General features: G+C 32.9%; 1 protein-coding gene across 1 annotated transcript in view; it reads left to right on the forward strand.

The window, feature by feature from the left end:
- Nucleotides 1-164: 164 nt before the first annotated feature.
- The window catches only part of LOC142322162 (uncharacterized), a 78713-nt gene continuing 54091 nt past the window's right edge, over nt 165-24786 (forward strand). Inside the window, exons 1-4 of the mRNA XM_075360917.1 lie at nt 165-395; nt 5405-5512; nt 15464-15584; nt 23136-23256. Coding sequence (XP_075217032.1) covers nt 5413-5512; nt 15464-15584; nt 23136-23256 — 342 coding nt within the window. The 5' untranslated portion in view covers nt 165-395; nt 5405-5412. The remainder of the gene's footprint in view (nt 396-5404; nt 5513-15463; nt 15585-23135; nt 23257-24786) is intronic.

Genomic DNA, 24786 nt, shown 5'->3' on the forward strand with positions numbered 1-24786 from the left:
AGACTGTTTTACGTTTGTATACGTGAAATTTCATTCATTTTGAGTTGAAGAAAAGTTTTACTACATCTGTATATATTTTCCTGAATTAACTTGTCTACATAATTCCGTAAGATCTAGTATCAAGGTTAGAGCTACGAACGCTATCTAGATACCAATGATCTAAACAATGATTTAAATTACTATTTGGATTTAGTGATGTGCGATGTTTAGTATCTGAATTTTAAGTTACGATTTTAAATTCACGTTTGGTTCACGTAAATGCGCTGTGATTTATCGTAAAATTTAGTTTAAGTTATGACAAAACGAATACTTTTCGTTGTTTTTAGATCCTTCAATGTATAACGAACTTTATAACCTATAGCTTCTGTTGATGTTTAAGTGTACTTGTTTATAAGGTATGTAGCCGTAAACGCAATTTATACAAGAAAGTTGTAAACTAGTTTAATTACAGCATTTTTGAGAAATAGTGAAAATTAAAAAAATAGCCTTACACTGACTGATAATGTACGAAAAAAACAGAGGTTGTAGTAGGGTTTCTGTTAATTTAAGCGAAAAACGAGACTTTTTTTAATATTGTGTTTTGTCCTGCACTTAATAAACTTACATTTTTTCAGATAACTCTGTAATGAAATATATTAATATATAAAATCCCAATTTTTTAACTTCATCCTGAGATCTGCAGGTTATGTATGTATAAAATAACCCAATAATTTTGATAGTACTTTTCAAGAAGATGCCCGCAGTCGATTTGTAGTTAGTGGCGTCACTGAAAAAAATTAATTACAATAAATGTAATGTAACCAAACTTAACATGCTCGCTTGACTAGCGAGGGTAGGTTAAGTTTGGTTATACTTTCCTATTTATTATACAGTGCATCTTCAGTTTACGCGGGTGTTACGTTCCGGAAAATTTCCGCATATAATGAAATGCCGTAAATATTATTCTACTAAAAAAAAAAATGTATTTTACTATTTTTTATTACAGTATCATTGTATTATTTTAATGATATTACAATACAATGTATGTATTTAAAAAGAAAAAAAATATGTACTATTAATTTATTCTCTTCGATGCCATAAATCAAATGCATTAATCTTGGACAGTTCTTATCCTGTGGAGATTTGGCTGAATAGTTTATGATTCAGTTCAGTATATTTTCCATCTCCCTCTAATAATCATGAGACCTTACAGATTGGGAGGAGATTAAGTACTGCGCAGCTGAAAGCTATGGAAAATTACAGCTATTTTTTCCCTAAGAAAATGTATTTCTCTGCATTTTCATGTAACAATGATGGAGGTGCCTTCCTTAGTAAAATATTCTGGAGGTAAACTAGTCCCCTGTTTCAGGCGTTCCTGGATACTCTGTTTCCAGATCCTCCGGAGGGTGAAACAGAAGTCAGCATTAGGGTGGGGTCTATGCCCTTCCCTGTTGTACAGGCTGTGGATCCCGTTGATGTAGACTGAGCGGTTTCTCAAATGGCACTGGGGATTGACCAACTTGACCCAGATATATTGTTCCATCTGCTGCCTGTCATAACAGAGCCACTTGGCAGGCTGTTCTCCGGTTGCCTAAGCTGGGGCTGCTTCCCAACTTGTTTGAAAGTGGCTGTAGTGAGGTTGGCAGTTATCGATCCATCAGCCTCTTGCCGGTAATCGGCAAGTTGCTTGAAAGGCTGGCGGCTGTGGAACAGCTGTGGGAAAGTATGGTCAATATGGCTTCACGAAAGGGGTTGGCACCAAGGTTTGCATCTTAAATGCTTTTGCTGAGATGGAAAGCACTGAATGTAAATATGTTTTGGCAATTTTTATAAACATAGAGGCACCATTTCCTTCTTTATGTTGGAATTCTGTCCTCTATGAGTTGGAAAGCCACAATTTTCCCGTAGCCCTGCAGGTCACGGTATGTGACTATTTGTCTAACCATTCAGCTCTGTTTAAGAATGCACATGTAGTTGTGGAAAAATCTGTTACCAGGGGAACCTGCGCAGGATTCCGTTCTCGGTCCCCTGCTATGGAGCCTGGTAATTGATGGATTTCTGGGATTGACATTTCTAGAAGGGGTCACAGTCCAGGCTTTTGCCAATGACTGTCTCCTTTTAGTTGATGGTAATTCATGACCACAGCTAGAAGACTGGGCACAAGCAACCTTGTCAACTGCGGAGGGCTGGATGGACATTAAAAATTGAAAGATTTCTGTCTCCAAGACAAAGTTTATGCTTCTCAAGGGTGTAGACACATTATCATACATTCGTAACCCCCATCTTAAATATAAGGGCTGTGTAATCAGCCCTTATATCAGGGGGGGGGGGGTGCCAGCGACTGGGCCACCCTGGAACTTAGTGGTGAAGGGGAAAATTGGCCATTCATAAGCGGCGAGTCAATGAGGCCGAGATTTGCATTATCGGACTGTGTGGGAGTTCCTAGCTGTGGTTGCTTTGTTCAGCCGGCATCCGTAGTTTGCTTAAGGGAAAGACTCTTACTGCATTGCCGTGGGAAGCTAACCCTGTGTATGGCTGATCACCAGCCAATTATTATGGCTCCAAGCGCTATAAAATGGTAGAAAAGTGCTTGCTGGCATTCAGCGACGTAGGTGTGGCAGCGAATGGGTGCCTAGACAAAAAAATTTTATTATGAATGTCATATATATTTGTAGTAGTTGATGGGGTGCGCCTACACATTTTAGCAAATATATGGCAAGTGAGCAGTTGGGTCACGTAAGCCGATGGTATATGGCACCACGCTTAGTTCGCTCATACTGTTAGGTAACCTCTAGGAGCTATGTTAGGATACTGGTCGCTAAACTGTTTGAGGATCAGTTGCTGTTTGTGGCACGGTCTTATGCTTTAGGATGACCGAATGGAATGGTGGCAGGAGAAATGCCAAACAAAGCAATAGTTGGAGATTGGAATGAAAGCACTGGAATAGACAAGGAAGGAAATATTGTGAGGAAGTATGGGATGGGCAAAAGTAATGAAAGAAGGGGCTGACTTTTTGAGTTCTGCACAAAGTATAATTTAGTAATTGTCAATACCCAGTTTAAAAATCATAATAAAAGAGTATACACATGGAAAAAGCCTGGTGAAAATGCAAGGTATCAGATAGATTACATCATGGTTAAACAAAGGTTTAGAAATCAACTCATCGATTGAAAAGCACATCCTGGAGCAAACATTGATAGCAACCATAATTTAGTGAAAATAAAATGCAGATTGGGGTTTAAAAACCTGAAGAAAAAGTGTTAGGTGAATCTGTGGAATTTAGAGAAGCTTGAGAAAGAGGACGTAAAGAAGATTTTTAAGGAGGACATCACAAGAGGTCTGGGTAAAAACAGTAAGGTAGAAAATATAGAAGAATGTTAAAAAGAAAATTATTAAATCAGCAGAAGAGAACTGGTAGAAATTCTTGGATATCAGAGGATATATTGCAGCTGATGGATGAATTTTGAAAGTATAAGAATGTTAGTAATGAAGAAGGTAAAAGGAACTATCAACAATTGAAATACTATAAACAGGAAGTGCAAATTAATGAAATAGAGTGGATTAAAGAAAGGGTTCAGAAGTGGAAAAAAAAATGATCATTGGTAAAATAGATTGAACATACCCAAGAAAACCTCCATAGGTTGGTGGAATATATTGAAGAGTTATACAGAGGAAATGAATTAGAAACTGGTATTACATAGGAAGAAGAGGAAGTTGAAGGGGATGGAAAGAGAGATACAATATCAAGATCTGAATTTAATAGAGTATTAAAAGATTTGAATGGCAGAAAGGCTCCTGGAATGAATGGAATCCTGTGCAGAATTACTGCACAGTGCTGGTAAGGAAGCAATAGATAGATTATACAATGGTGTGTAATATTTAGAAAAAGGGAAGTTTTGTCAGATTTCAAAAAGTGTTATTGTCATGATACCAAAGGAAGCAGGAGCAGAAAAATGTGAAGAATACAGAACAATTTGCTTAACAACTCGTACATCAAAAATCTTAACTAGAATTCTGTACAGAAGAGTTGAGAAGAATGGAAGCAGTGTTAGGAGAAGACCAGTTTGGCTTCAGAAAAAGTATAGGAACAAGGGAAGCAATTTTAGCACTCAGATTAATAGTAGAAGGAAGAATAAAGAAAAACAAACTAACATACATGGCATTTAAGACATAGAAAATAGATTTGATAATGTATACTGCAATAAAAAGTTCAGCATTTTAAAAAAATCCTAAAAAAATTTAGGATTTAAGTATAGAGATAGAACAACAATTGCTAACACTTACAGGAACCAAACTGCAGCATTAATAATCAAAGAACATAAGAAACAAGCGGTAATAAAAAAGGGAGTCTGATAAGGATGTTCCTTATCCCTGTTAACTTTTTAATCTTTACATAGAACTAACGGTTAATGATTTTAAAAAATCAGTTTAGATCCGGAGTAACAGTACAAGGTGAAAAGATAAAGATGCTACAATTTGCTGATATAGTAATTCTAGTTGAGAATAAAAAAGATTTAGAAGAAACAGTGAATGGCATGGATGAAGTCCTATGCAAGAACTACTGCTTGAAAATAAACAAAACAAAATGAAAGGAATGAAATGTAGAAATAACGTAGATGGACTATAAAAATAGGAAGAGAAAAAATTATGGAGATAGAAAAATTTTGTTATTTGGGAAGCAGAATTACTAAAGATGGAAGAAGCAGGAGAGATATAAAATGCCTAATTGTGCTGGCAAAATGAGCTATCAGTCAGAAAGAATATAATTTGCTTACATCAGAAATTAATTTAAATGTCAAAACTTTTTGAAATGTTTGGAGCTTAGCTTTATATGGAAGTGAAACTTGGATGATTGGAGTACCTGAGAAGAAAAGATTGGAAGCTATTGAAATGTGGTGCTACAGGAAAATGTTAAAAAATCAGATGGGTGGATAAAGTGACAAATGAAGAGGTGTTGTGGTAAATTGATGAAAAAAGAAGCATTTGGAGAAATATAGTTAAAAGAAGGGACAGACTTATAGCCCACATATTGATGCATCCTGGAATAGTTACTTTGATGTTGGAGGTACAGGTAAATGGGAAAAATTGTTCAAGCAGGCAATGTTTGGAATATGAGAAACAAATTGGTAGGGATGTAGGATGTTAGGGGCTACTCTTGAAAAAGATTAGTGTTGGTATTAATGACTGAAAAAATTCCTTACTCCTTGACTTCAAGCAAAAATATTTTTAAAACATCAACTAAAAAAAAAACCTAACATTTATTTATTTATTTTTAAATAAAATATATTTATGAAAATCCCAAAAACACAGTTTTATTGCATTTTTTTTTACTTACACGCCTTTGAAAATTATGGAATCTTTTATACATCCATGTATAATGCTACTAGTCTGTCAGAAATATTAATCGTTTGTTGCTTGTTTTCAGTTCAAATTATGGCTGAAGATTTTGACAGTGATTGTGTACCTGTAAAAGATTGTGTTCAAAGCCCTTCACGTTTTCGTCATAGGTGTGTTACAGAAGGAAGTGTAGTAGGTAAAAAAAAAAAAAAAATCAACATTTTTGTTGATCTATGCACTATTTTAGTAATTTATTAATTCTTACTACCTCCCAGTTTGTGCATTCTTCAGTTTACATTTACATATATATGCATAAAATTGACTACCACTTTTCGTACAGCTCTTTTTCCAGTAATACAGAAATTTGAATTCTGTTAAATGTAATTGTTCCTTATTCTGTATCTAACCTTGAGTCCTACAGTATAATTATAGATAGGATTTGGTAGCTGAACATTTGTCATGACAGCTTATCAATTTTGGTTCTAATGACTTTCCCTTTAAGGGAATTTTGTGAGTGCTGGAAAGATACTTAAGTATTTGAATAGAGCTACTTATAAAGCAGTCACGGTGTTGTTCTTATCAACAAACTGACAATTTCTAAATAGTGCGAAATATTTAATCATATGGTGACATTTAATTACATTGATGGTTGTGTGTTATGGAAAACTAAATTGGTCATCTAATATAATGTTTGTAGATTAATAAAAAAAAAGGGCTAAAATTTCTAAACAGTAGATTGGAAGGTTGTAGGAGCAAAACTGAAAGACTGTGGATATGTGGAGTTTAATTGGCTCAAAATCTAATAACTGAAATGTTAAAATGTAAAAGAGCCATAAAATTTCATTTATGATTTATTTTAATAAGTAATCGGCAATGAAAAAGCAAATAAAATTTTTATCTGTAAGCAGACCAAATATCACTACCATGACAATGAGTTATCTGCTTTTATTTGAAACTATTTTGTGCTTTTCAGCACCAGAAGTTTTGCACAGTTTTCTTTATTTTATGCACTGTGAATATTCTTTTTTAGATTTCTTTTTGAGTTAGTGGTGCACAAAAACACAAGTATGTAGAACAGTTTACACAGTTTTATAGTTTAGATACTAGTTTATTTTCTTTGGATTTTCATTATAAAAAATAAAGGACATTTACTGTTAACACTAGAACACTTATTATTATTATTATTTTGTAGGTGATAAAGTACATACGTTTTCTTGAATAAAGCTTTTTTTATTTTATTAAGGAAACTTTTTTTTATTATATTTCTCTACTATAGGTAAGAAATAGAATTCATTGATTATAATATCATTTATTAATAAATCAAAGAATATTATTCCTTTAGTTGCTGGTCTGTTTCTTTCTGAAGCCATCAGATCAGTAAGCTTATTTTATTATAATTAAATAAGATATATATTGCATTTTGTTATGGTAATTTTTAAAAATTGTTTCAGATACTGAATAAGCTCCTAAATTATAGTTATATTAAAAATGTTTATATTGAAGTATTTGTATCTTTCAAAGTAGTCAGGATTGTTAAAAATTTCTTGTTTGAATTGTTTATAGTGTAGTTTTATGAACAAATATTGTTTATTTTCTTGTTGGTTTTTCTTTGCTTCCTGAAGTATATGCAATTTATATTATTAATTTTTTCATTATCGTTGATATATATTTGGGTTGGCAAATTTATGTTGCCATGATTGCTATGATGAATAAATTACTTGTTATTAATTTGTTGACTTTGTTTTTGCCTTGATAGTTGTCAATAAAAATAGCTTTTATTAATTTAGGAAGTTCTAGGGATTTGATGTGAAATAATCTCTGTAAATTTTTATTCCTTTTAGTATTAATTGTTCATGTTGTTTACACTTATTGTACATTTCCTTTGATAACTAATTATGTCTTCATACAGTTTATGTATGTTGATTTAAGTTGTGGAATGTTTATTTTTGCATATATATTTCTCTTAAAATCACTGAAAATAACAGTGATAAATGTTAACTTAGCCATCTCCTTGTTATAACTATAGTGTTGAGCTTTTGTGCTTGTCTAGGCCACTTGGAGTTTGTGATGGAACAGCTAGATGTTGCACTTCATGTTTGGCTGTTTCAACCTTGTTTTTATCCAATAACTTTGTGAAGTTTTCTCACAAATTTCATGGATAACTCCAGTATTTGCCATAAGTTATCTCTTGAAACCATTTTCAGGGTCTGATGTAACTAATGAAAGCTATGTCTTTACTTTAATAAGCAACTTACATATTAATAATAACTTACATAATAAAAATTAGTTTAATATAAAAGATTCCTCTGTTTTCTTGTTGCAAGATTTTCTGTGTAACATAAGTGGATAATTTTTAAAGCATTATCATCTTTAACAATTTAATGATATTTTTAATTTATTATTTTTTTCATTCTTTAATGATTAATTGTTGTAGCATTACGGTATGTACCGTTAGGTCATTCTTTTGGGAAAAATTAAAAAAAATTGTTTTGGAAATTTAGGATAAAAAATCCTGTACCACATAAAATACCTGCATCACATTAATATACCTTGGTTATATTAAACTCTTATTATTTTCACCATTTCTATTTACCCTCAGTTATAAAACCAAACAAATCGGATATTTATTAATAAGTACCCAACACTAAACAAAAAAATAAATGAAAGCATTAAATTGTTATTAGATTAATGAGAACTGTATCTCAACTTTAATAAGCATTAAGCCTGTTAGTAACTTTTTACAAAACTTAGTTTAATATAAAAATGTCTGTTACAGGAGCTAAGCTGAAACCAGCCATACAGTATGGATCCTTTCTCATTAAAAGCTCATTTCATTATTCACTCCTTGTTACGTTAACCGTATTAATATGCAGCCAATCTAAATAGTTAATCACACATCACCTTGGATAAAGATCATTTCTCTATTTCAATACACTTCATTTCCACTATCTGTATTCAGCTGTCATCTATCAAAGAGATTATTTTTTTTTAAATCATAACTTTTCCAATGAGTGAAAGAATTTCAAAGCTGTAAATATTTTTATAAAAATAAATTTGCAAGATTTGCATTTTTATCTTTACAATTTTCATACATCTTGCATGTAAAAATAATTCTTAAATCACTTAATTTTATTACAGGACTTCATCAACTTATTACTTTTAACTTTTTCTAATTACTCTTTGTTTGCAATAAAATTCAAAATATCTAGTGTTGTATTTTTCCCTTGTTATTTATTCACCTCCTGTCAAAATAATAAAAAAAAATTTGTTATGGTAAAGCAAACTGTAAAGAATTTGCAAACACCAGCCATGGATCAGAAGTTGTATTTTTGATTATGTTAATAGACAAACAAAGATTTCACTTAAAAATCATTAAAATATTTATGAATATTTTAAAATTAAAAAAAAAATTATTTATAAAGAGGAGAACTGAATTTTTTTAACTTACATCAAAGGTTTTTTGCCTGAGCATTTGTAATTTATACCTGATTAGTGATGTTATCATTAGATTATGATTCCAGCTAAAGTTTTAATTAGACATTTTTTTAGGGAAAAAAGGGCGAACCCAGTTGTTGTATTTAGCTCTAGCTCCAGTATGTGTGCACTCTACTGGAGTGGTCCTTATATTGCCAGTACTCGTGGGAATCATATGTCTCTCCCATTAAATTCTTCTGTGGTGGTGCTGGAAGCTTCAACTGACAACATCAGTCGAAGTCTTTTTAACAGTCTTTTAGTTTGTCTCAAAGTTGTACAGTGTTTTAGTCTGTCTATGTTGAAGTCTTTTAGTTGTGTTTGGTGATGTTGGATTAAAAGATAAGATAAAGAATGCAAAAAAATTATAATAAGTTTCTTAGTCATATATAAGGAAGAAGAGAAGTCATTTGCAAAGGTTTTACTTTTCTTAGCAAGTGTGCTATTACAGCATGTGCAAAGTCAGAAGCTACTGGCCCTTAGGTTCATAGATAAGGACAAGGTAATGGTTGAACCACATAAAACTATAAATTCCAGCAAGGGGGTTATCCTTTGCTGTAACTTGGATGATATTGAACCATCAGAGATATTAGAACTGTCCTTGTAGTCAGTTACTTCTGTTCAAAAGATAATGAGGAAGGGGATTGATATGCCAACATCATCACTTATTTTAATCTTATCCACTCGAACGATTCCTGATCGAATAAAAGTAGATTACCTGTCTGTCCATGTGCAAACCATACATACCAAACCGTAGATGCTGCTTCCAGTGTCAGGGTTATCATCACACCAAAATTGGTTGCACAAAGAATAAGTCTGTGCATGTTGCAGCTGTATGGGGCATGATAATAGCGCATGTACTGAAATCAAAAGTGTATAAATTGTAAGGATTTACATTCGGCAAGTGTTGAAAATGTTATCCCATTTATAAGGAAGAGCAGACAGTATTAAGGATTATAACTGAACAGAAAATGTATTTCTCATCGGGAATACATAAAATGAGGAATCCTGTATAGCCTGGTTTTAGTTATGTCCAGCCTCTTTCCAACAATGTACAAAAGAACAATGAGGGCACATCATGTAAAGGACTGACAAAGATAGTCCATGTCTTGTCAGAACAAGTAAAATCCCTCACAGCTGCAATTACAGCATTGAGCTTTAGCAAGACGGTAACTTCTGCTAGAAAAACTCATGGTGGTTTATCTAACTCCATATCAGTTGTTATACCATCACAAAACGTTCCTTCTGCACCAATTATGCAGCAAACTACCAAGATCCCTGTGAAGGGCCCTATTAAAACATCATCACCTGGTATAGCATCACTGTCCTCCTGGGTTTCTAAATCTCCACCATCTTGAGATATGGTGGCGGATGAAGTGCCTGAAGAAGCAAAGCACTTCATAAAGATCGTAAAATCAAGAAAGAAAAGCTGTATAGTATTTGATAAATAGTTTGCAGAGTTTTTATATATAACAAGAAATAAGTTTTTCCTATGGCTACAAATATTATTCAGTGGAATGTTTGTGGTCTCCGTTCTCACCATAAAGATATAGAAATCCTAAAGGAAGAAAATCGTTTAATACTGTGTCTGCACAAGACTCACCTCTGTTCCCAGGATGATGTGACCTTTTGCGGATATGTTTGCAAAAGATGAGACTATCAGACTGAGGACAGAGGACAAGAAGGTGTGGCTGTTTTTCTAAAGGAAATAGTGTTGGCCGGCCACCTGTGTTCTGCTGGTGACAAACTGCTTCGGTCGCAGTAAAGATATTGGTGCCATTCAAAATGAACATTTGCAATTTATACCTTTTCACAGATTCCATTGCCCTGCCTAATAATTGGAGATTTCAATGCCCATCACTAGTCTTAGGGCACAATATCATGTTCATCTCGAAGCACTATAGTTGATTGACTGAGGCAGAACTTATATCTCTGCTTATTGAACAATGGATCATGCATGTTTGTATCTTCATCATGTACATTTTCGTGCATCATCTGTCCTTGTGGTTCAGTAACCTTATTTCCATGTCTTACTTGACATGTTTTCAAAAATGTCTTTGGAATCATAGACCGGTTGTAATCTCAGTCAGTAATAGTGATTTGCCTCAGAGTCAGCCACGCAGATGGATGGTTCAGAAAGCGGACTGGATCAGGTACAAGGATTCCTTTGGCCAGTATTAGAAAAGCAGTAGCGTCGTCCATCAGTTTGCCAAGTTTACACACCAAATCATTGATAGTGCAAATGAATTCATCATCCCTTTAGCATCTGGAAAGCCAAGGCAGCCTGTTGTTCCTTGGTGGGATGAAGACTACAGGCATGCACTTAGAGGTTGGTGTAGGGCTTTTCGTAATTTCAATCTAAGACTGATTACAAATTGTTCTGCACCTTCCGCAATATGAGGGCTGTTTGCCGTTGAGTGTTTCAGTATGCTAAACGAAAATCATAGCTGAATTACATCGAATTCATTTCTTGGACAACACCGTCAACTGTTTTATGGAGAAAGGTTCGGACAATGTGTGGATTGGTATATTCACTGCAGCAGATAAGACTGCAAATTGGCGAAGATCTTGTTACCGTGACAATTGATGTGGCGAACACCATTCAGAAAGTTCGTTCAGGGCAGTTTCACTTACATTATCCTTCTGGCCTGAGTTTGTGAGATATAAGTTGCAGGTAGAAAATATCCTATTGGTAATTGGAGACATGTGAAATGAATTTAACATACCCTTTTCTTTTAATTAGCTAATATATTCTTTGAATAATTCTTGTGACATTTCCTCTGGAAATTATAATATCAGGCTCAGTATGTTATCACACTTCCTAGTTAGTACACTACAACATCTTTTTTGTATCTATAATAGAATATTCTCTGACCAGGGGTTTCCAGATTCTTGGTCAACCGAGGCGCTGGTGATTCCTGTACTGAAACCTGATAAAGGTAAATCATATCCCACAAGTTATCATCCTATTTCCTTGAGAAGTATCCTTTGCAAGGTGATGGAATGAATGGTAAACCATTGTCTAGTGTGGTACCTTGAGAGAAACATCGTAATTGCCCCAGAACAATGCGGTTTCCACCAGTGTAGATCGTCTACTGATCATGTTATGGCCCTGGAAGCTGCTGTTCAAAACACTTTTTTATTTTGCAAATGCCTGGTTGTTGTATTTTTAGATTTGCTACAGACATATGACACAGGTTGGAGTAGAAGGCTCCTGAACATAGTTAAGGAATGGTGTATAGATGGTAATCTCCTTGCAGTTATCGGGGGTTTCCTCAGTAGTCGATACTTCCGATTACGAGTTGGAATGACAGTATCTGAAAGTTTCACACAAGAAAATTGGGAGTACCTCAGGAAAGTGTCCTAAGTGTTAACTTTGTCTACTGTAGACATAAATACAACGGTAAGTCAATTATTATCCGCAATGTAGTTACAAATTTTATTGCAATACAAATAGGAAACTTACATGTACATCATTTTTCAACATAGTCACCTTGCATTTCAATGCACTTGGTCCATTGTTGCACAAGCTTCCTGATGCCCTCATAAAAGAAGGTTTTTGATTGAGCTGCGAGCCAGGAATGCACTGCTTCTTTCATTGTTTTGTCCAGGGTAAATTGATCTTTGAGTGGACCAAACAAGTGGTAGTCAGAAGGGGCAAGATCAGGACTATACAGAAGACGAGCCGGTTCTTCAAAGTTGAGTTTCTGGAGCGTTTTAACAGTGTTGGCAGCAGTATGTGGACGGTCATTGTCATGCAACAACACAACACCTTTTGACAGCAGCTCTCAGAGTTTGTCTCAAATTGCAGGCTTCAGCTTGGCAGTAAGCATCTCACTGTAACGTGCACTGTTTATTGCCGTGCCCCTTTCCTCATAATGTTCCAGTACTGGGCCTCAGTTTTCCTGTGGATAGTTGGGTCTTGAACTTGTTTTTGCAGGGCGAATTTGGATGTTTCCATTCCATACTCTACCGTTTACTCTCCGGTTCATAATGATGGATCCATGTTTCATCACCAGTGATGATTCTCTCTAAGAAGATGTTCTGTTTGTTACCATAGTGATTCAAATGTTTTTGGCAGATGTCCAAGCACATTTGTTTATGCGACTGTGTGAGTTTTTTTGGACCCACCTTGCACAGACTTTTTATGAAACCTAAGTCTGTTGCAGATGATTTTGTAGCCAGAACCATGACTAATTTGCAGACGATGTGCCACTTCATCAATAGTTACTCATCTGTCTAAGAAAATAATGTCACGTGCACGCTCAATGTTTTCCTCAGTTGTGGTGGGAAACGTTCGTCCAGCTCCTTCGTCGTGTATAACACTTGTGCGACCATTTTTGAATTTTTCAATTCATTCGTAGATACTCCGTTGCGGCAAGCGGTTCTTGTACTGTACCAAAAGTCTTCGATGAATTTCAGCCCTTAATATACCTTCCAACCACAAAAAACGGATCACTGAACATTGCTCTTCTTTGGTGCAAACAGAAAGCAGAGCAGGCATAGTTAACGACAGGGCAGCAATAATGGAACTAACCTAGCAGCATCAAATCTGCACAGACAACAATTAAACCGTGCATGCGTCATCTGCGCAACATGACATTACTACCAATATAAACAAAAATATAACTAAATTGCGGATAATAATTGACTTACCCTCATATATAACAAACTGTGTACGAAAACACATTATGTGTTTTCTTTATTTGTAGATGATTTTTCTATTTTCCTAGCATGTAGAACCTTAGCTACAGGTGAGAGGCTGCTTCAAAACACAATAACCCGCTTAGAATCATGGTGTAAATCTACTGGATTCACGTTTTCCTTGGAAGAAACCTTTTTATGATTGAGTGAACATGTTGATCCTCAATTGTATTTACATGTTGAACCAGTTGAGACATGCACGCGAGTTAGATTTCTAGGTGGTTTAACCAACGACTAATGTGGGTAACAGAGTTGAAGGAGCTGAAGGTAAAATGTCTAGTTGGCTGCATAGGTTATTCATCAGCACACGCCACCACTCTAAAGATACTCGATGCAGTACATCAACATTCATCCGTCTTGCCAAAAGATGAGTTTTGCTCAAAACTTGTAAGTTTGCTGGTGGAGAGTGGTGAGCCATCTTTTTGGAATAAGCGAAAGCAAATGTATACTCCTATGTGGCTTGGATTAAAGTGCAACCAACTTATCCAATCTTTGATTCAGTATTCTCCAACCAGCATGTTAATCAATACTAGGTACAACCAAGATCTACAGCTCTGCTAGGCATCAGAGCTCAGCACCTTTTCTCAGCTCTAAATATACAATTAACTCCAGTCCTTACTATTGCTCCATGTTATTACTGCTCTTGGCAGCCTTCTCTTGCTAGTTACTGCATTGATCTTTGTTAGTATAATAAAAAGAACACAAATCCCCGGTTATTTTGCGAAACAAATTTTATAATATAAATAGCATTAATTCTGATGTTACAGTTTGTACGGATGGCTCTAAAAACATTAATTCTGTTGGTTGTACTTTTGTGGTAGGCAATAGAACATACATGTTTGGCCTCCATAGAATTTTTGTTGCAGATTTATTTGCTATTATTAATAAGGCCTTAAGTATAATTAGCCCAACACCTCGGCATGGACTTATTTGTTCAGATTCTATGAGTGCCTTACAGGTGATTAGTGATGTGTACCCCAGACATCCTGTTTGTGAGATTCAGTGTGTTATTTCATAAATGACTAGATGTAATACAACTGAGTGAGCTTGTGCTGGATCCCCAGCCATATTGGGATTTAAGGGACTGACCACAACACTGATGCTCTAGCTGTAGCAAGTAGGCTTGTTTCCAGCCTCCTTTCATCATTCGTGTGACTTTGAACAATCTTGTCTGTTTTCTAATGAGGGTGGTTCATGATAGGTGGCAAAACGAATGGGATGCTAATATTAAAATTAAACTCTGTCTAATCAAGAAACTGTGTCACCTGGAGCTCTCATGCAGAAATAACCATCAAGAAGAGGTTATTATTTGCTGTTTGTAAATAGGGCACACTAGGCTCTCTCATGGATATCTGTTGATGCAAGCAAATGCACCTGTTTATGTACACTGCGACTCCCAATTAACAAATGCAAATTATTCTAGGGGATAATGAAATGTTATCTTATGTTTTATGGTTTCTTAGGGCCATCTGCTTATATTCAAGTACAAGTATTTGAATTACTGAAGTGAGTTTCAGCTATTCATGCCAATTGCTGTAAAGCAGATGGTTATTTTACTACTTTAATTGAGATATTTAAAATTTAAATTTTTTATTAATTTTTTTTATTAAAAGAAATGTACCATATCCGGGCAATGATAATGCAGAAGTGTTTTTCGCCCAGAAAAATCAAAGAAAATAAATTTGTTTGTATTAATGCTTATTTAAATTTCAAGAACTGGTGATCTGATTTGAATGATAACTTTATCATTCTATTATAACCTAGCTAATTTTCAATAAAGTTTTAGATATAAATATATCCAGATTACTCCATTATTTGAAGAACAATAGTATATATTAAATTAAAAATATATTTACAGTTATTTTTAGTGATATTTTGAGCTGTTAGTTATTTTTTTTTTGCAGTGTGAGTTAATGTTACTTATTAAATATTACATTTTTCAAATTTTTAATTTTATTTTTTTGCATTTTAGCTGAAAGAAATGTTGTTGTAAAGTTGCCACGAAAAGACTTGGAAGACAGGTATTTGAAGCTTAATGAAGAAAATCTGTTTTTGAAAAAGTCTATAAATGAACAGGAAAAAGAGCTTAGAAGGTAAACATAATGTGAGATCCGCAGTGTAATATACATTATAAATTTGTACAATTTTGTTTCAATGGCACTTTGAAATGATGGAGACGAGTTATTTTTCTCACGTTAACTTAATTTTGTGTTAAACAAGTAGAAAGGATATAAACAAAATACACAGTTAACTGTTGATGAGAGTGTTTTTTAATGGTATCCAGATGTATGTGCATAAATAGAGAGAAGTTGAGAAAAAGAAAGAGAGTGAGAGAGAATTTGAATGTGCACACATGCCTGCGCGCACGCTCACACATGCACACATTCATTTATTCATATTTTTGTTTACTTTAATTAGTTTTGTACTCGTGAACCATGGTGGGCATATGTAACTTTTTATTCAGATTTGAAAATGGTTTTTGGCATAAATTTATTCAAGTACTCTACTACTGGCTGAATTATAAAGGCTCAACAGAGAGCCTGTTGTATTTTACAGATTCGTTTTCCATGTGGTAATGTTGTTTTGAAGACTGACTGAATCACATTCTATGGGATATAAGGGGCGTGGTTTCCATGAGTGGAATTTAGGAAAAAAAAGGCTGAATTTTATTTTGACACTTTACCAAAATTGGATAAATTTTAATTTGATATAATCTATTTAATAGAAAATTTTATTATTACATGACTTTTGTTGTAGGTGATAATAATTTTTTATATGAAGTCTTGCCCATGTGCAGTACCGTACAATTAACATTGCAAAAACTTTTGCCAAAATGTGTTTTAATTTTATGATGTTTTTGTATTCCAAGAAAAGCAAAAGAAATTTTGCTTTAATGTATTGCCTTTTTCAACTTACTAAATTGTATTATTTATCAGTAGGTTAGCTTCATCTTGAAAAAAGAAAAATAGCTTTTTTGCTTTTAGTTCTTCAGCATGTACTTAAAAATAAAGAACTACAAAACAAAGAACTCCCTTTTGCTGTTAATTTTATAGTTATTGGCATTTTCACAGTTTTTAATTTATAGTCTTTCCATGATGTTGTTGTCTTTTAATGCTGAAGCCATATTTACTGTCTTGTGAACAATCATATTCTCATTTTTTTTCAACCTATGGAAATTCCCAGAATATGTATAGGTATTTTTTATGAAGATATTCATAAAAAATATATTAAGTATAAAGGCTGTGTAATCAGTCGAGTGAGATCATAAGTACCTAGGTACTTTGTTTGATGAGAAGTTGCTGTTTAGCAACCACATTAGGCAAGTAGCGGCAGATGCCATCTCGGTAATGCACAAACATAGGAGGGTTGCTTGGATCTATAGTTATCTGGCCGTCAAATGTACTTGTTTTTGAAAGCACTTGTTTTTGTTGTTTTTGAAAGCATTACCTCTTATGCGGCACTCATTTGGGCGCATAGGTTGGATACGAATAGAGTACTTCATCTCAAATTTAAGCCTACCCATTTTAGTAAATATATGACAAGTGAGTGATTAGGTCACGTATGCCAGTGGTGTATGGTACCGCGCTTAGTCCGCTCACACTAGTAAACTCTAGGAGCTATTTAGGACACTGGTCGCTAAACTGTTTTGTGGCTCAGTAGCTGTTTGTGGCACAGACATTCAGTCTTATGCTTTAGGGTGACCGAATGGGGTAATGGCAGGAGAAATGCCAAGCAAACCAATTATTAATATATTTGCTTGACTATGATGGACATTGAATCTCTCCCTTTTCTCTTATTTGATATGTCCCTCTCCTTCAATTCTCTTCTCAATTCAAAAATAAAAAAAACAAACTTAATTTATTTGGTTTTATTAAATGATTAATACATTTGTGTAGTATTAACTCCATAACCTGGTAAGATAATTTTTCATTATATTTGTTAATTGACAATTATTAATTATGCATGTTTTGCAGTATTTGCTCTGCAATCATAATAGCCATCTTGAAGAGTTTTAAATAACTTCAAAATATTTAAATCAATTTTGTAGTTTATTGTAATTATTTTTTATATGTGTATGACCGTTATAAAAAATTGTTATTGGTTATGTGTCCTTAAATTTCAGATAATTTATTTTACACGTATATGATGAACAAGTATAACTCATCTTACCATCTTTGATCAGTTGAACAAGTGTTTAAAAATTCTACATCTTTTGTTAGGACAACTTGAGGTCATCTTTCGTTGATCTCTCAGATGTACAGTGTTTCACACTGTATTCTTATATCAAGCTGTTTTTGTTATCTGTTGGACAATTTTTGAACTGTGTAGTGTTAATGAGATGATTTTGTAAGGCAAGTTTGTTAACTTATTTTCCATGTTTATTCTGTTAACACAATTACTTTTGTTATTTAAAAATTAGCACTATAATTTAAATATCACTATATTTATGACCCTGAATTAATCAAATTGGTATGCAATATTTTGGATGATAGCGAATTTTGTCATAATCAGAATTTCTCCAAAGAAATTGAGGTTGTATCTATTGAAATGAATAAATTAATGAATGTTTTGGTAGTGGTTCTGAAGGGGAACTAAATGTTAAGTATAGGGAACTGATGTATGAAGATCTGGTTATTTGTGATTGTGATTTGTATTCATTGGATGATGATTATTATGACCACTGACGTTCAGAAATAAAAAAGGTTGTTTCTGTAATTGAACCTTTAATAAGTGATATTGTTTCTAATGATTCTACTTCTAGATCTACTAGTGCTACTATGTTACTCCTCTTATTTTTTCTTTTAAATTTCCTAACACCTCTGCTGACAATTCTGTTTGTACCCAATTAGATTTAGCCTTACTTTGAACTTTATCAGTTCATCTCTCTTTTTATGTTTAGCCTTCGGAACCATCGTTAGGTATTACTTTTGCGATTGAGTGAGGATGATATGTATTAATGTAAATGAAGTTTAGTCTTGTACAGTCTCAGGTCGATCATTCCTGAGATGTGTGGTTAATGGAAACCCAACCATTAAAGAAAACCCGGTATCCATGATCCAGTATTCAAACCAGTGTAAAAGTAACTGCCTTTACAAGGATTTTAACCTTAGAACTCTTAACTTCAAAATAAGCTGATTTGCAATGACGAGTTTTACCACTCGACCAACCCGGTGGGTTAACTATCATAAATAATTAGAAGTGTGTGAAATACTAGTATTCACTGGAAATAAAACATTAGACAGACTGATTTTGTTGCTATATTTTACTAAAAAAAAAAGGTTTTTTCCAAGTAACATATCGTTTTACTCCAAAGTGATATCTAAGTGAATTTATATTATGTTGAAAGAGTATGTTTCTATATTTCTAAAAATATGTTTATATGCAATATAAATAACTTAAAATACATAAAATTAATAATTACAAAAATTTTAAGTGCTTACATAGCAGCTATTTTTTTTTTGTGCATTTGAAAGGAAAATTTCAACATGGCACACAAACTCTGGTAAGTTAAATTTGTCTATTTTTTTAAATAGAACAAATCTGCATGTCTTTTTCTTTCAGGTGATAAAACTCTTTTAAGGACATTTTAGAATTAAGTAGAAAATTTTTTTAAACCGATGTAAATTTTCCAGTTACCATGGACCACCATGTGCTGAGAAGCCCAGGGGATTCAAAGTGTTAATAATAACAATAATAATAATAATACTAAAACCTTTGTAAACTATTTTATAATTTTATTTACTTATAAGATTCATAGGTAATTATTGTACTTGTTACATCTGTATATTATATTAAGTATACATTTGTACATTAAAATAAGTGGTACATGCAAAGAGGTATGTATTTAAATTCTCTCTAAAGAGGTTTCACATTTCCGAAAACTATTTGAGTGCATGGGTTAATAATTGTCCCACTATATATAGCATGTCTATAATGTATTTTATAGTCTATGCTATACTGAACAAGCAACAATCATTGTAAATAAATTTGTGTGTATATTGCGCTTTCCATGTGTACAGCATTGTACAAAATGTTGAGAAACAAATTGTCCAGCATCTATCATTCTCTCATGAGTAACAGGTTTATTGTAGTAAATTCTTTGCTAATTACTTGTATAAAAAGATGGCTGAATGAGAGCTTAAATTAAAATTATACCATATTACCAAAACTAAGATTTTGATAAGGAAATTTATTCTTTGTTCAGTTTGTCTCTGTTCCAGCTTACACAGTGGTCGTTAATCAGTGTATACGTGTAAATATTTTTTGATCTCATTGTTATCAAAGATTATGTTTTTATTTCAGTGTATTTAATGTATTTTATGATTAGTTTGATGTGATGTTCACTAGGATATTTCCATTCGTTATTAATTATTAAATATTTGCCTACTTTGTATTCAATTATTTTTGTTAAAGAAAATAAACAAACATTAAAAATTAATTTTGTGTGACATAAGTAAAATGTATGAATAATGAAGCTGATGCCATTCAACTTGTGATCAATAAAAAAAATTATCAAAAGAACTGCTACAGCTTCAGGAGTGTCAACTAGTACTGCAAAAAAATTTTTAAGGAATCATTAGAAATTGAAACCAATGAAAGGATTAGATGATTTTATTTTAATAAATCGATTAGATAACTTTTAATAAATGTGCAGGTTATCATATAGTTTTTGCAAAAGGTTTTACCTGACAGAAAGTGTGAATCTTCCATTACAAAACTGAAAGAGCAAGAGTCAAGGGAATAGCACTTTTAAAAGTGAGAAACAAAATCTCATAAGGTTTGGATCAGTTTGAAATTTTAGTGAGAAACAAAGAAAAAGGTCTGAATAATAATAAAATATTTTTTGTATATTTTGCTTAAATTAAATACTTCAAATAAGGTAAAAATTTTCTAATGTAATGAATGAAAAATGATCTGGTAATTTTATTTACTTTGAGTAACATTCTGTGTCTTGTAACATTCTATTAACCAGTCATAATTGCATACTTGTTCTTTCTTATGTACCTTTAATGGTCTAAGCTTTACGGTCACTGTTTTTCACTGAATAAATTATACAGTGATTCCCATCACCCCACAAATGTTTAGGTAACATCTAGAATGGTATTTTAATGCATTTGATTATCTTAGTCATTATTTTAAATATGTAGGATGTGAAATATCAAGAGTATGAGATATTTTATTGGGAAACTAGATTGCAGATGGCTGGAAGATTTTAATAGAGTTAGAAATTTAATATGGGATTAGGAAGTAATAATGGAATGTAAATGGACAATTTTCATGAGTACTATATTCCTGTTTTAAGTTTAGGTGTTGGGTGACTACAGTAATTGTAGAAAGTAAAATATATAAGATTCAGATGAAATTCTTAAGAATAATGGTAGGAAAGACAAGGATAGAATCCTTACTTCTAGAAGAATAGAAGAAGGTGTAGGATGTGGAACACTAAAGACAGAAAAAGATAAAATAGTTGAGCACTTTCAGAAAATGACTAGTGGAAGAATTACAAAGCAATCTTTTACCTACATATAGTTGAAATAAGACTTAGAGGAAGACTAAGGAAGAGGTAAATTTTTTAAATTTATATCTGAAAAAGAGAACAGAGGTGCAAAAGATTTTTGAGGAGGAATAGTTCAGAGACAAAGTTAAGTGAAGGCCTATAATCTAAAGCCCGACCCAATAACAATCTGATAAACTGAAAGGGTGATGATTCATTTTATATTTAATGTAAAATAAGTTTTACATTGGTAAAAAAGCAGAATTAGTTTTGCTTTATGCTTCATACTGCCAGTCTTCATAGTAGTCATTTTGTTTTCAAAAGAGTGCGCACGTGGCAGTTTTCTGCTGATTGTAATTTCTGATTGGAGTCAAAATTGTAAATTCTGATTAGTAAACATTCTGCAAAAATGTTTTTCATCAAGTGAGTGTTTTTTTTTTTCAATTTCTACATTTGTATGTAGAGAAGATAAAGGATAAAGGTTGATAGAACATTTTCTGTACAAGGGTGAGGTGAAAAGTTCCACGCCTCACACAGAGATGGGAATAGCACGCTTAATTTCTCAACAGTATTATATGATTCAATTTTTCATTATTTTACTGAAAGAGTTTCACGTTGTTGCATCGTGTAGTGCAGTATATACAGTCTGTCAAAGTGGAGAATTAGGGTGTTTTTGAAAAATGGAAAAATCTGGAAATTCATGTAGTGATTAAATTATTTTTTCTTAAAGGCTTAAGTGCAATTAATGAAGAACTTGATATACGACATTGAAAGACTCTTCTTCATCAAATATAATTGTTAAATGTTGGGTTGCAGAGTTTAAAATGGGTTGAACGTGCAATCTTGATGAACCATGCAGTGGACGTCCTTCTGAAGTGAGTAAGCCAGGAGATAGAAAAAGTGCATAAAATCGTTTTAGCAGATCAATGAGTGATAGTGAACAAGTTGGCAGAGTCTGTAGGTATGCCAATTGAATGTATGCGCAATATTTTGTACGAACATTTGACCATGAACAAGTTGTGTGCAAAGTGGGTGCTATGTTTACTCACACCCGGCTGAAGCAACCATTTCAAGTGATTCTCTTGAGCTCTTTTGATATTACCCAGAAGCATTTTTACATCGATTTGTGGTGTGTTGGTTAATGAGTCTTGGATTCATCACTACATTCCCAAGAAAAAACCAGTCAAAACAATGGGTTGAAAAAGGTCAACCTGCTCCAAAAAAGCAAAAACAACTTTTTACATGAAAAAGTTATGGAAACTGTTTTTGAGATGCATGTGAAATAATTTTCATTGATTATCTGAAAAAGAGTGAAACAGTAAAATGGGAATAATATGGGACCCAGCATTTTAGCAATGAAATTAAAAAAAAATAAAACCACTGCATTTGGCAAAAAAGGGCTTTTCCATCAAGAAAATGCTCCAGTTTACACTTCAGTCATTGCAGTGGCAAAAATTAACAGATTTGGTTCAAATTGTTTCAACACCTTCCAGATTCACCTGATCTGGCTCCTAGTGACCATCACTTATTTCCTAACCTAAAACAGTGGTTTGGAGGGAAGCGATTTTTGACCATAATGAAGTTATTGTTGACATAGAGGTTATTTTAAGGAGTTGAACAAATCAACATACTGAATCGGTATAAGCATTCTTGTGGAGCGTTGGGTTAAGTGTGTAAATCTTAATGGCGACTATGTTGAAAAATAAATCTGAACTGTACCCAGTAAAATGTTGTTTGTATATTCAGGCCTGGTTGTTTTTTCATCTCGCCCTACCTTTGTATATTTTTTAAAAGAAGTAAGTATATTGAGTTCTGTCTTGAATTCTTTTATCTCATTCAATGGTTAGTTTAGAATCAAAACATTTGTATTGAACAGTGTGGATGTTATATTTAAAATTATTGGATATCTGAAAAAAGGTTGAAAATTCAAATGAATAATTTCTTTTGAGTGGTTATCAAAAATTATATAAACTACTTAGAATGTTTTGGAAAAAGTTGAAGTGAAGCATTCTGAAGTTTTTTCATAACTATGTAAAATTTTCATGTTGTTCCTATTTTTCTTTGAATTCCTTTTTTTGAGCAGAGATAATTAATTTTTTAGTTATTTACTTGTCACTATAATAGTAATTATATCACTACTGTGTTGCAGGTTACAAATTCAGTTTAATAAATTAGAACCTTCAAGAACTGGAAACCATTCCCCAGTTAATCAGTATTATGAATCGCGTGTTAAAAAACTTGAACAAATTAAAAAGTGTTTAGAAGGGAAGGTAAGGAATTTTAAATGTATATGTAAACATTATTTGTTCTTTTTTAATATTTATTTTTCTCTTTATTAAATAAGTTATGATTTTTTTTTTGTTTATTAACTATTAACAATAATAAATTATCAGCTGCATTATTCTGTAAGAAATTATATTCTATGTTAATGTCTTATTTTTACTTTTACATATTTTACTTATTTTCTTCATTAAACTTTCAATGTGAATTTTACATCCCCTCTAAGGCAGCTCTGGCTTATAACTTCAATTGGCCTAGTGTGTTAATAATCCTTAATTAAATAATTTTGTAAGTCAATGGGACAAATATTCTATTAAGTGGCTAATGAATGCAGCAGTGGGTTTCTTAATCCCTCAATTGCTGAGTTAGTAGTATACCTCCAGCACCTTGTGCTGAATATTTTATTACCAGATATTTAACCAGGAATTTTTATAAAATAAAGAAAAACATGTTTTGGAAAGTCTACTTCAGGCAGGAAATTTTTATACACCAATTATTGTTATTCTGATATTAAAATAATCAACCTTTGAAAGAAATTTCTAGTCTGCCTACATTATTTGTTTTAGTTATATCTCCTATTTTAAAAATATCACTTTAATTATGAATTCTGAGAGAAATTTTTTGGCTAGTAAATAATTAATCACTGAGATCTATAAAATTTCTTGCAAAACATAATTCTTTAATCACTAAGAACATCGATATACATATTGACTTGTAGATCACCACAACTATGAGAGTGCTGGCAGTTTTATTTTGTGTAATTAAATTATAAATACTTTTTATGTATTAAAATTGACATTAAATGAATGCTTGGATAATTTTTATGTATCTTATTTTACTTATATAGTGGTTGGTTCTGGAATAAATTACTTGACAAAATGTGAGTTAAATTACAATTATATTACTTTTATTTTAAGTAACACTGAATTATAATTATAAATATTTAAAATTTGGTTTATATTATTACGTTTTCTATTATCAGTGAGTCACATATATAGCTGCTTGCACACCAGAGTATTCATGATGTAATCCTTGTATAATTCCACATGTATGATAATTTAAGCTGTTCAAACATTTTTTTTTGTGTATGAGGACAGTCCAGAAAGTAACTTACATTTATGCGTCGCATGGAGATGGATGGGGACAGAGCTGCCATCTTGGCGTCAAAATGTTTCTACTCTTAGTACGCATCAAGCTGTTAGTACGTGGACTGTGATTTTTCTATTTTGTTCGTTGTGAACTGCTGAAATGTGTGCTTCAATAAAATCCCTTGAGTTGTGAGGTGTGTTCAGTGATTAGGGTTTTACTAGCAAAAACCTCAAACCAATTGAAATTCATCAGCAACTTTGTGAGATGACGGAGATGGAGAAGATGGAATAATGAGTGAAGGTTGAGTGAGGTGGTGCATTCAGTTTAAAAATGGCCACACCATTGTTCATGATGAGGACCGCAGTGGTTGGCCTGGCCTTGTGACTGATTAACTGTCAATGAAAATCAACGATAAAATTCATGAAAACCGC

Source organism: Lycorma delicatula, chromosome 3, assembly GCF_047948215.1.
Source record: "Lycorma delicatula isolate Av1 chromosome 3, ASM4794821v1, whole genome shotgun sequence".
Classification (NCBI taxonomy): domain Eukaryota; kingdom Metazoa; phylum Arthropoda; class Insecta; order Hemiptera; family Fulgoridae; genus Lycorma; species Lycorma delicatula.